The sequence below is a fragment of the Dasypus novemcinctus genome, chromosome 16, assembly GCF_030445035.2.
Source record: "Dasypus novemcinctus isolate mDasNov1 chromosome 16, mDasNov1.1.hap2, whole genome shotgun sequence".
Taxonomy (NCBI): domain Eukaryota; kingdom Metazoa; phylum Chordata; class Mammalia; order Cingulata; family Dasypodidae; genus Dasypus; species Dasypus novemcinctus.
The window spans coordinates 82,528,261-82,541,944 of NC_080688.1; the positions used below are offsets into that span (position 1 = coordinate 82,528,261).

Sequence of the window (13,684 nt, forward strand, 5' to 3'; positions counted from 1 at the left end):
TTCTCCTAGTTGTGTGGATTATATTACCACATTTAATACATTTTTATCTTTTATTTTGCTTTCACATTTCTTCTACTATATTTGGTATTTCCACATGAATTTGACTGTCAGAAATCTTTGTCTAGTGAATAACAGACATCTGGGTTATAGAAGAGACAAGGTACAAAGTTGTAAAAGCTTATAATATGAGGACAGTGTATATTTTCTGCTTTGTTAGAGATATTTTTGGTGTCCTCTTCTTAAAACTCTGTTTTCATTCTCCCTCAAAAAAAAAAAAGATTAAGCAAGTGGCAGTCCTTGTCCTTAATTATTCTATTGTTGATTTATTTATAGGTAGTAAAATGAATGCATAAGCCAAAGTGCAGCAAGTGATTTAAGTGCACATTTCATCATAAATTCTCACTCCTCTGTTTTGGTTTGTGTTTGGAAGTTTGCTTTGTAACTGATTTTATATCCCTTGCATAATCAGAATTCTGTAACTGAAATAAGTAGACATTAGAATAAAAGGCTTTTTCCTTGCTGCTGCTAAAGCACCTCCTGGGTTCATGCCAACAGTGAGTGAGGCTCACAAATGAAGCCAAGTTTTCTCACCCTTCTAATGATCAATGTAATTAAATTCCATAAATGTTTATGGAGGACCTACTATGCACAAGGCATACTGCAACATATTGAGTAAATATTTGTGGAAGAGCAAATAACTGTCAGGCAACAACATAACCTAACATGCTCCATGGCATACATGATAATAAGTTTGAAGGGTAGAAAATGGAAACTACTGAGCTTTTCAGCTGATCACAATCAAATCAGAACACATCAAAACAGCTGGTGTGCTGTGACTCAGAATCAATCAACCCGTTTTGAATCGCCTCATACTTCTTTATTTCTCTTTACAGTTTCACAGAAGAGCTTTAAACCAGCATATGTCCTTCCATTTGGTTAAATTCGTGCTTTGAGCTGCCTTGCTTTCATATTCTAATACCAGTGAATAAAACTGGCTGTAATATAGGAAAAAATAAAGGCTAGCATTATAGTGATTTTTAAAATGTTACATTTGTGCTAAATCATATGCTCAAGTAAAATGCCCTAGAAGACACAAAATTTTAAAACTGCATTTTGGAATGAGGATAATTCTGCATTAGCAGTGTTTGTGTAATTTACAAGTACGACCACATTTCTTGTAACTTTCAATCTTAATATATACTTAATTTTAATGATTATATAATGATATCTTGTGCAAATCAATATTAAGTTGGTAAACAAAAGCTGAAAGTCATGTATTTTGGTTTCTGACACTAGCTCTTCTCTTTGTTCTGATAGGTGCCTTTTGCAGCATTCTTTGGCGAAGGCTATTCAGCAGTGGTGACCTCTTCAAATCGAACACTCTACAAATTATTATCTCTGGACTCCCAGCTGACACCCTGCCGGAGGCAAGAGCCACTAAGCCAACTGGAACTGTGCCTTTTCTCTTGTCAAGGTTTCTTTCTTACACAGGAAAAAGAAAGAGGAAAAAAAAAAAGATGAAGTTGGGCAAAGTGGAGTTCTGCCATTTTCTGCAGCTAATAGCTCTTTTCCTGTGTTTTTCTGGACTGAGTCAAGCAGAACTCTCAAGGTCCAGATCAAAGCCCTATATCCAATCAGGGAGGTCCCGGACCAAGCGCAGCTGGGTGTGGAATCAGTTCTTTGTGCTGGAGGAATACATGGGTTCAGACCCTCTCTATGTAGGAAAGGTAGGGTATTCGGCCTTCAAAGTTGCAATTATTGTCAATGTCTGTGGTTGGATGGAGAACTGTTAATTTTTTCTTTGGGGGAAGACAACTGGAAACGATCACTCCTGTGAACTAGTTCACGTAATTTGTACAGTTAGCCGCCATGCAGTTGTAATTTTGGGTGTCACATCTAGTATGGTGAAGCTATAACTTTGTGAATTATGCTTTATTCCTTGAAACAGATGCGGATTCTATAGATGCCTAAATTACCATGACTGACCTACTGGAAAAACTCTTAAAACTGTAACAAGAATATTCATTAGCAAAAAGAGTAGTAGGTTCCTCAGCCAGTTGATTTTTTTAGCTCCTCCTTTTACTGGGTACCATGTAAATGATGCCCATACCAGCTTTATGCTTGTATGTCCTTCCCTGCAGGACACTGCAAAGTGGTGTTTCTCAACTAGTTGGCTGTTCAATATGAATAATTCAGACCTACTTTTTCAAGGATCTTTTTGCTTGTTTTTCTATTTTTGCTTTCTTTTTCCATTTGGATAAAAGCAAATGTAAACTGTAGTCAACTGGAGACAATATTTAGCCTTATGTTGGACAATTCATGGTATTTGCTTGATGGCCAAGTAGTACCCAAACTGAATAGTTCTTTTTCCACAGCTTCCTTCTGTATGAATACTCAGGCAGGAACTTTCCATTTGAGTGTCTTCTGAACTGAGGGGCACAGCACGGAAGCCAGGCCATCCTTAACCATCCTCGTAGCATGTTCCCAGTCCCCAGTTCACTGTGGGCTCACTTATTTTCTTATTTGTAAAGATTTTCTGAATTTTCCATATTGGTGTTGAGCATGGGTAAAGGTTTTCTATGTTGAGTGCATGGGCTAGAAATCTGTACCTCTACATTTCTATTTACGTTGTCAGTTTTTATGTTTCCATTCCTGATCAAATGAGGCACAGAACACTGATGAATTTATCTCTGAATGAAATTTTCAGCTTTGAAGGATAGAGGCAGAATATTTTTTCTTTATTCTGTGGATCATTTTTTCATTTGAACATACCTTAACTGAGGTGGAAAAAAATATTTTTGTTGATGGTCACCTACATAAATTGAGGTCTTCTTTAGGTTGTTTATTATTTCTCTTTAATGGCACTATATTTTACAAATACTGATATTCTCTTGTCAACAGAGGGATTTCAAAAGGTTAAAGATTTCTAGGGATGTGGATTAGGAATTTTTTATAAGCCAAGTTATAGCATTTTCCTGTCCTTAAAAGAATTATGTAAGAATACAAGGTTTTTTGTGCATATTTTTTTTCATTAACCTTTCTATTTTCATCAGTGGCATCACAATATGTACTACATATGTGCTAAATTTCTCGCTTTCACTTAACTTGTTTGTTGTCCTGTACAACAGTGAGAGCAGTAGTCATAATGCAATGTTATTGACTAAGATTCCAACTCTTAATTTCTTTCATTTTTAATGGACATTCAGCAAAATCAGAAAGCTTTTATCAATTGACAAATCTACAATATTCCACTACTCAAGAAAAAGGTAATAGACTTTAGCTGAAACCATATTTTTATGTGGGACCGTAAAATTTTCTAACCACAGCCAAATATTCTCATTCATTTGGTGTTAAATGGAGCAGTTTGGATGAAGTTGACATTTGAAAACTCCAGCATAACTGAGGTTTTATAAAATACCCTTCTTATAAGTTTATAATCTTCACATAATAATTCAGAACCCAAATAAATCCTATAAGTCAATTTAGAATTAGGAAAATGCATTCCCCCCCAGGTTACCTAAATTCCAAATGTATTTAAAGTTATTGAGTGATGCTGTTGTTATTTTTTGAGAGGTGTGTGGTTCCTGATTAGTTAACATGAAATATTCTGTGCTTCCCTTTCATTTAATCAGAGGAGATTAACAGATTTTATGTGACAGAAAAGCAACATTGTATCTATCTTTTGCATACTGCACTTTGGAGTGCAGTCCAGCAATTCATAGTGAAATGCTCATGATGGAAACAAGTTGAAAAAAATGCAAAGAACCCACATCTCTTACTTGACTGAAACACAGAAAAAGAGCAGTAAAATATTTCAAGATTTGTAGATAAGAGAGACAAATGAAGGGCCTTAGAGGAACAATTCATATTTGCCTAGTTCAAGGTGGCAGAGAGTTTGAGTACTTTAGGTTTTTGTCTATTAGTTGATCGAGTGATTCTTTTTAGATAGGTCATCTGAAGAAGCAGAGGTATAAGACTAATTTTGACCTCACTGCATTTTGGAACATTTGGGTATGTAGAATAAATATGCTTTTTTTTTTTTCCTTTTTTGAGTTGCAGAAGGTGATGGCTTATGGCCTGAAATGTTCATAGGATGGAAGAAATTGAAAATACTAGTTATATATGTGGAAGAATGAATAGGCAGGTAATCATGGAAATAAAAGAAAGACCTTATTATTTTACATGGACCTCTGTTTAACCTATGGCAATTAAATTGCTACCCTTAGTCTTCCTGATAAAACCTAGCTATTTAGGTAATTTGGAAGATTTAAGAAATGACTTCAAAATACTTTAGAGCTTAATTTGATCATATAATAGCTGAGTACTGTGTGTTCCAGATTGACTTCAATTTCATTGCCAACTTTGTCATACCCTGTTAGTGGCCTAACTTTGGGTAAGTTGCCCAATGTTACTAAATTTTAGTTTTTGTATCTGTAAGATGAGAATTATGGTATCTACAATTACAATTTGTTAATGAAATGAACAAGATCAAAATATAGGGAAATACATTCAATTAGTTTATTTTTTATTTTTTTCAAAATAGTTTAGATATATTTACCTATGTAATTATACACTAATTAGAAGTTAAATGAGTTGTGGACACTGTATTGTGGTATTGTGTCAAATGTGTGACCTTTCAGATGAAAGCAGACATTATTTTATGTACTAAATAGTATTTATGCATATCACAACTAGGTAGAGCAATAGTTTTGTTTGGATGTGCTTAGAAATATAGCATGTCTTTTATGTTCATATTTGTTTAGAAACTTTGACAAAAATATTGTCAGGGAGTAAATGATTCAGTCTTTAAATACAGGAACATCAAAGGTCGGAGAAACATCTGTTTAAATTGTTTTACATATTGAAATCATGACTGGTGGCCAACAAGATGAGTCAACTGCTATAAAGTGAAACAAATTTGGTCTCTAAGACATTGGGGGAAAGTGAGGTCACAGTATGGTTTGTGAACTTATTTTAGCCAATATCCTGAAATCATTTAACACAGGATAACCCAAGACCAGAGTATTACAGCATTGAGGGGGTCCTGCTGCACTTCACGAATCCTCACCCGGAGGCCCCAGGCCACACGGCCGAGCTGGGTGGACTCTGAAGGCCTGGGCTCCCGCAGAGCCACCCACTGACTGCTGCCTTCTGTGTTCAGAGTCAACGGAAGAGTCATCAGCCAGTACCCTGCTTGAGTTCCGCTGTCAAGAATAACAGCGCGCCTTTCCCTCGATCTCTGAATCCGTTCGTTCCCGGCATGCCCGTTTTCTTGTCCTTCTACAGGGAGAATGCAATGGAGCATCCTTTCCTTCTCCCTATGGCTGCTGAGCAGGCTGTTTTGGAGTTCGTAAGGAAGGAACATTCTCCAGTCATCTCACCGCATCACTGCGCACAGTCTAGCCCAGTCTTTTCCTCACCTTGGCATTTCTCACTTAAACGTCCCTTAACTATCTGACAAAAAAAAAAAATCTGTCTGCAAAACCACCCAGCGTCTGTTCCAGGTATTAAGTGTTTTTCATCTTTCCTGACCGTAATGGTCTGCCAGCCGATTGCCACGCTCTAGGCCATTACTTTCATTGAAATGTGTGCTTCGTGCCTCTTCCACAGTCTGCTTGCCTCGCTGTGAACATCACTCTTGCCGATTCTGCTACTCCCCTCTCTTCCCTGACTCATTCGGGGAGAATTTATTCCTATTACCCCCTTTGAAATCAAATACATAGAAATGCAGTGTGGGATTTACTTTGCTTTAAATTTAAACTTGCTTGAAAGTGTTGCCGAGCATTTTCGATGCATTAATTACACCTCAGCAGTATCTCTCAGTCAGGGATACTCCATCTCCTGATAGCTAAAGATCTGTTCAGTGTTCCAGAAAAGAAACGTTCATCTTTAAAACAGGTTGTGTTCAAAAACTGAGTTACAAGCTAGATTCCCTAACTGGGCACATTTATGTTAGGCACACAGAAGGAAAATAATGAATCCCAAGTATTGCTTAGGGAGGAGCGTAATCATTAGAGTAAAATGTACATTTTATAGATTTGGGTGGAGATAATCCTTCTAAATATAGAAATTGCTTATAGTCTCATCATATCTTAGGAAAAAACAAATATGTTTTTTTCTCTAGGTATGTATAGAAAACCAATTTTCATAACATCTTTAGAATCAGAGTTAATTCGTGATGGGCCTTGTTCTCACCTTGTTAGTTTGCTGATACAAGTGTGGACCTCCTGGTGACTTCAAAAGGAATTTGGACATGGATCAACTCTGTGAGACGCAAATAAGTTCAGATTTTTAGAAATATGTTTTTGGCAGTTATTTTTAGCTATTATACTCCAGTATAACTATAAAATATCAAACGTGTCTTATTCACATAAAATCAGTAATTCAAAAATATGGTATCCTTTTTACCATATTTAAAATAAAATGCATTAGATTTTGCCACTAAAATATAGAGGCACGCCATTAATTTAAATTTAATAATTTTCAAAGTTAGTTTAGAAAGGAAGGTCATAATTATCAAGGCCTTATGTGGGATTACGCAGCAAATGGTGGGGGGGGTTAGTTACAGTTACATAGTTAAAACCAGTTTAGGTAGTCTCGATGAGCTCTAAATTTTATAATTATGTAGATAAAAATAATTTTAAAATGCTGTCTTCCTTGATGTGTTTTTGCATTTATACATACTCTCCTTGCCACCTATTTGGTGAGGCAGCCAAAATAAAGAATAAAATTTGGCCTATACCAATTGTGTTTTTGTGTTGTTGAATTTTTAAGTACAAAACACAAGATATAAACTAAAATGATAGCCTTTCTATGTTAAACGAACTATGATTGTTTTGACACACTTAATATGGAGTACTCACTGATACAGGGTAACAGGCTTTGCATCAGTCTCCATGACTCACTGAAGAGGATGGTACCATGAGCTAAGCAATAGATCACTCACGGGACCTTTCCTTGTTTGAAGCGTATATACAGAAGTTCTATATGGGGGAGAATTTCATCCTAATCCTTCCACATGGTTTATGTTGATTATATGTGTTAGTCTGATCACTGGAGAGAAACAGTAGTTTGCAGAAATACGCTTAATTTTGTACCTCCAAATCCTCTTGTATGCTTTGAAACCTGATCTTCAGTCATTTCTTCCTTCTCTCTTTCCTTTCTTCTTCAAATACTTAGCAAGTTTGTGCTCTGTGGTTTCATAGTCATTACTGATAAAATCTTCAGAAAATCCTGGTGAACTAAGAATGAGATGAGATGAGGTGACAGATACATTTGAAAGTTAAATGAGTAAGTAAACAACCGTTAGAGGTTTAATTGAGAAGAGTTAGAAAGTCGTATGCCTGTATCAAAGAATTTTCTTTTTACAAAGCCTAAAATTTTAGAACAATTGGACCTAAAATTAACTCTTAACTTGTCATAAAACCAACCACTCATATTTTGAGGAAAGATAAACTTTCCATATGTAAAGGCATTTTAATTCATAAGAAATAAGTAAATGAATATCAAGTAAATTTTGACAGTCACTAACATAGTCTTAAGTTAGGTATAGTAAGAAGTTATATGGAAAAATTGTTCCACTTGGGGTTTGAAAATTTTTACTAAATGAGTCCTAGAAAGGATTGTTACAGTGTTCCTCCACAGGTTGTTAGATGTGTGACCTCAGGAGCATTGAGGAACCTCACTGAGGCTGAGTTTCTTTTTGTATAAAATGGAGATAGTGGTAATACCCACCTCACCGTGTTATTGAGAAGAGTAAATGAAATAAGCTAGCACGCTCAGGACATGCTCAGCCTTCCTTTAATGTTAACTCTTGTTATGCCCATTGCTGACACACTCATTTTAGCCATTAAGATCCACGTCTGACTTCTGACTTAGAGAATTCTGAGATAATAAATTTGTTATTTTTTGTTTCTTTTATAAATTTTTATGTACAGACACTCTACTCACCAAGAAAAAAAAACCTTCCTCTTTCCCCTTCTTTCCATCTCTTATGGTGACCTTTAATCTTTCTGTCTCTGTGAATTGGCTCTCTTAGGTATGTCCTGTAAGTGACGTCATACAGTATTTGTCCTTATGTGTCTTGCTTGCTTCAGCTGGTGGTAATTTGTTATAGCAGTAATAGAAAGTAAATACAAACATTATAAGTTTGATTGCTATCATCATTAGTGGTAGTGGGCTTAGTTATTATCAAGCTCTTTTAACATTTGCTATATAATCTTTGACCTTTAAAATGATATATATTCAAGGAAGAATAGGTAATACAGGACTTTGAAATCATAACAGCTTGTAATGTATTGTCTAGCATAAGCATTGAAGACTACTTCGTAAAATTTAACAAATTTGAAACTGGTGTAAAAAATGGAGAGATTAAAATGGTATTGGGCAGGACACAGAAATACTAGAAATGAACCCTAGAACAGAAATTTTAAGAATAGGGCATGCAAAAAGAACAAACTATTGGGCATGTGGAAAGAAAATATTTAGAACTTTATTCAATTTTTAAAAAAGTCTCACCCTTTAAAAACTCAATTTTTCTGTGTATGATATAAACTCATAACCTTAAGGTAAACACCTTATATCATACACAGAAAAATTGAGTTTGAACTGAAGACGACTGGCCCATTCAGAGGTGCCTGGTGTGGATGACGTGGACCACTCCCTAGGAGGCTGGTCTGGACCGGGCAGGCTCAAGGTCTCTGTCCTACTTCGGTCCTCATGGCTCAGCCGTTAGGTAGAAGGGAGGGTCAGAACACACTCTGGCAGGTAACAGCTGGAGGGAAAGAACTGGCGAGGAAAATGGCAGCCTTCGACTCAAATCATTTTATATCTCCAGCCTTCTTAGGCCAAGAGGCCAAGAGGCATGGAATAATCTTGGGCCCTGCCACAGCACAAGCAGCCAAGCTCACAAGATCAAGAAAAAAGCAAAACAAAACAAGGCAGTATGGTGAGAGCATCCACATTTCTAGCAGGCTTGCCGCCTAGTCCGCTGTAATATAAATGCAGAAGGGTACTTTCTCAAGATGGGGCCGTGTTTGGGAATGCCAATTAAAGTATAAGAACCAAGATGATCAGCATCCCTCCAGCAAGCTTTGTGTGTACACAGTGTGCAATTATCTGATAAGAATGCTTCCTTTAGAGTGTTTACTTATCGCCTTAGTTCTTAGGATGCTGACATGTTTTAAGGTATTTAACTGAAAACACACAATCAAGATTTGGACAACAAATATATAATGTTCAACAGATGTGAGTTTGAAAGATGTGATGATCACTAGTGAAATTAGTCAAACATGCTTAAAATGAGATTTTTCTGATTGTGAGTCATTTAAGGGTCCACACTGGAGGAGAACGTGTGGAGAGTGGAAGATTGCGCATTCTGCACTTAACTCTTTGAAACAAAGAAGAAATAAGATAAAAATCTTCTTCTTTTCCCATAACATATCTGAAAAACTCAGTTCCGTATCTCATGGCCTTTCTAGCTGTGCCACAGCTTATGTAATTTTCTCAACTGAATTATATTGGCTGAGTTCAGGTGTTTAACTGGTATCTTTTGAATATTCTGGAGAAGCAGATACTGGCGAGCTCTGGTCATTTGGATTCAATTTAAATTATACTGTAAGAAAAGCAAAACCTTTGACTATTAAAAGTTATTACTAAAGAAATGAAAATTATCACATTGCTATAGCAGATAGTGTGAGCTCATTTTCAGTGGTAAAGTTGGACATCTAGTATGTAAGGAACTGTGGAACAATGTCTAAAATAAAAGCAATTTAAATTGTAGAACAGGCACACAATGTGGGAAAAGTACTTTTTACAAAGCTTAATATCAAATAATGGGACCATAGTTTAAAGCTTGAAACTGAAGCTAAAAATGCAAATTTTGTTAGTGACAATACATTATCGTTTTGGTTGATCATTATAACACCTGCAGGTAGACTTTTACCTATGGCAAAACAGCTGTGTTCTCTGAATTTGGGAGAGCAGTTGTGGAGTGTAATGATCTGAAACAAGACTGTTTTTCCCATTGATTAGACCATTTGTTGGAAACGTGAACACAGTTGTTGAAGGAAAATATATAGGAGTGAGTAGGTGATTCAGGGTTAGGGTAGGTGTAAGTACCTTTTGTTTTAGACCCAATGAAATTTCACAGTGGATATTTATGATAAAAACATAGAGAATTTAATATTCCAATGATTAGTATCTTGTAATATATATTATTTTCTCAGTGTTGCTCTCTTCACATTATCTTAGGTTTTTCTGTAAATTGTGTACACTGATGAAGTCCAGTTTTTCACAGCACTTCATATTTACCTTCCTACACAGAGCTGAGAATGTGTGGGAAAAATGGGATCTTTGAAGAGGAAAGAATTTCAATAGTTGTATGAGAGTTCTTTGTACTGCTTTTCTAAGCAACAAGTTTCTCTTGGAATGTAGTAAAAAATCTAAAGTATCATAGATAATTTCAGTCTTGAAATACACATTAGTCCCTTCTAATGCTTTTTATCAAATTTTATGTGTCCTTAATATTGAAATGTATTAAAATCAAGTATTTTCATCAAAATAAAACATAATAGAGTCTTACTATTGTTTTTAAATGTTAGACTGCTTGAGACTTTCCCTCATGTATTCTAGTCTCCTTCTGAGTTCTGGAATTCTTTCTGGACTACCCCCAGTGAGTGCGAAGGCAGCCTCAGGGTCATTTCTTAGAGCAGGAGACTGTTGTGGAAACACACATATAGGAGTTACATGTGGCGGCCACGCCACTTACTAATGGTGCATGATTTAGAGCAAATAGCCTGTTTCTCCTTTCATTCGTGATAAAATAGGAAGAGCAACATGAAATCCACAAGGCTGTCACAAACATAAAAATAAAGACAAAATAAATAGGAAAGCACTTTATGAAGTATAAAAGGGTGTGTATTTCCAAAAGTTAGTTTTGTGAGGAAAGGGATCATGTCTAATCCAAGTAAAATGCCTGGAGGACTCAGTGGCACCATGTGTTGTCATTGTGAGAGACTCTTGGGTTTTGGGGCAACTTTATTTCTTTGGAGACTGAGTTAAAGTTGGCTTTTAAAATATTGGAAAGCAGCTATTTTGTACCTTCTCTCCATTTTGCTTGTCCCCTCTAATTTAAAATGCAAGCTTGAGAAGATTGACTGTTGATCTCAAGTATTTTATGTGGTACACAATTTCCAGACCTGTCCTCATACTTAGATGTGCTTGTTTGTTTGTTTTTTTTGGTGCCTTGAAATAGAACAACCGGAATTAAACCTCATGTATCTAGAAGTGATCCAGTCAGTTCCAAAACAAATTTAAAAAGCAGGATTTTTAATTATCTTTCATATGAATTTTACTCTTGTATTAACACAAACCATGGTGGCATTTGCTATTATTATTAATTTCATTGGCAACTCTTGTGGAAAAAATTGTAAGAAAAAATTAGGGTCAAATAACCACTGAATTTGCTATAAAGCAGCTAAAATGAAATTGGCTATTACCATGATAGCCCAAATCTTTCTCCAAATAATTGTTTTTCGCAGAAAAATGTTAAATGGGGAGCCCAGCCTATCTTCCGTCCATAGCAAACTTGGAAAACTTCCTGCACAGGCTGCTGATGTTTGCTTTCTCTTACCCGTCCTAGTCTTCAGCATTTGCCTTTCGTTTTCCTAAATCTTTGCCCTGGCCACCAGTCAGAGAGGCAGCCTATGGCACTGATGAAACAGTGCTGCCAGAGGGAGTGTCCAAAGCTACTGCTGTTTTTCAAACTTCCTGGGAGCACCTGGGTTCCAGGTAATGGCTCAGTCTAATGGAGAGATCTGGAGCCCAGAAGACAGATCTGGATTTAAACGCTGGTTTTACCACCCTGATCGCTGGGTTTCTGTGCTTGACCATCCTGTATTTCCTATAATGCCGTGGCTCTGTTTTGAAATCTGCTGTAACCAAACAGAAGGAAAGAAATGAAAGGAAAACAGGTGGGGGAAGGAGCTAGGTAGTGCTGTGCCTGCCTGGAGTGTTCAGTGTTTGACTAGTCCTTGTCCCTCCAAGCAAAAGGTAGCAGGAAGGTTTCGATTGGTTTCCTGATAAGGAAAACGTGAAAGAGGAAAGGAAATGGGGACTCAAATCTAGAAAAGTCAGAGCTGTAGCCAAGGAAGGTGGAAGGCTTTCAAGGCTTTGTTTTCTTACAGGGATGTTGCAAGAATCTCTGGGTATGTTACCTGGTACAGATCGTGCAGCTAATAACACATTGGTAGATTATTCCAGTGCATTGAGAGGAAGTTCAGGTTGGCTGTTAAGTCTTAACCCAGGTTCATGAATCAGGGAGCTCTGAGTGTGAATCTCAGCATTGCCATTTTGAAATTGCTTGACGTCTCTTGACTTAATCTCTGTAAAATGTGTTTAATAGTAGGTCTTATGTAAAGCATTGTTGTTAGGATTAAATAAGATGACATGCATAAAGCACTTCATATTTGACATGTAGGAAGCCTTCTTTCAGTGTTTTCTGTTATTGCTCATAATAATGATACTGTTTTCACTTTGCGTTCAATTTATACTTTCTTTAACTCACCTAATTCAGATGTTTTTATTAAAAAACAAAACAAAAATATTTAAAAAGCAACTTGTAGTCGAGGGAGAAATAAGGAATGAACCTAAACAAAATTCATCACACTGGCAAGCTTCACAACCTTAGACAAGTATTTTAAATTACATTTGATTGTTTTGTCATCAATCACAAAGGGACAGTAATGCCATGTCGCCCTACTCCACAAATTTAAAGTCAGACCCGAGACACGTAATATGTTTAAGTGCTTTGAAATGCATAAAATATTAATCTTTAAATTTATTTTAACAGGAAGAGCAGTTACTAGTTCTCTTTCAAAAATTTTAGGGTAAGCAAAGAATTTGCAACACATACAATCTTTTTTGCTAATTATTGATGAGTAGAAGTTATTTACCATAGAAAGGTTTCCAGGATTCAGCAGCCATTTAAAAAATTTATATATACAGGATCAAATCAGATTTAACATTAGACAGCTTTCAAACTACATATCTGAAGAAAGACTAGAACACACACATGGACACACATGATGATTGTTTTATTCTCAAATACTTTCAAAATCTATAAAGCTAATGAAATCTTTAAGAGTTTCCGAGAGGCAAGAGATTTCAGTGTCATTAGGATTCCAATGAAGAAAGGTGATGCTTAATGGAACTAGATAAATGAGATGGCGTTTAGTCTTAGTTAATTTTCTTCCCTTTCCTTTCCCTGTCCTGTCCTATCTTAGGCCAGAACTTATTTTGTATCACTTTTGGCTCAAACCTATTCCTACGGTTTATCCATTCTGTACTGCATTAAATAGTGAATTTAGAAACTGATTTTGACTAATTCATTTCAGTTTTTCAAATGATAGCATTTAAACTTTTCCAATCTAAGGACTGAAAATTAATACATTTTGGAATGGTGAAATTCTAATATTTTGAGGGACAAAAAGATATAATCATCTTGATATAATTTGATGACTTGTATAAACAAGCTTTTCTCTCCTTTGTGTCATTGGAAAAACATTATGTAGAAACTCAGTATTTTGCAATCCTGATGTACAGAGTTCGTAAGGGGAAACTTTGCCAAGCTTTTAGGAATTGTGATTGCAAAGGAACAAGTTTGACTACACAGGTGTTCTAGAAT

General features: G+C 36.0%; 1 protein-coding gene across 3 annotated transcripts in view; it reads left to right on the forward strand.

Moving 5' to 3' along the window:
* The window catches only part of CDH7 (cadherin 7), a 130,920-nt gene that overhangs the window by 9,697 nt on the left and 107,539 nt on the right, over positions 1-13,684 (forward strand). For all 3 annotated transcript variants that reach the window (XM_058277868.2, XM_058277869.2, XM_058277871.1), the window contains exon 2: positions 1,318-1,727. In XM_058277868.2, coding sequence (XP_058133851.1) covers positions 1,518-1,727 — 210 coding nt within the window. In that variant the 5' untranslated portion in view covers positions 1,318-1,517. The remainder of the gene's footprint in view (positions 1-1,317; positions 1,728-13,684) is intronic.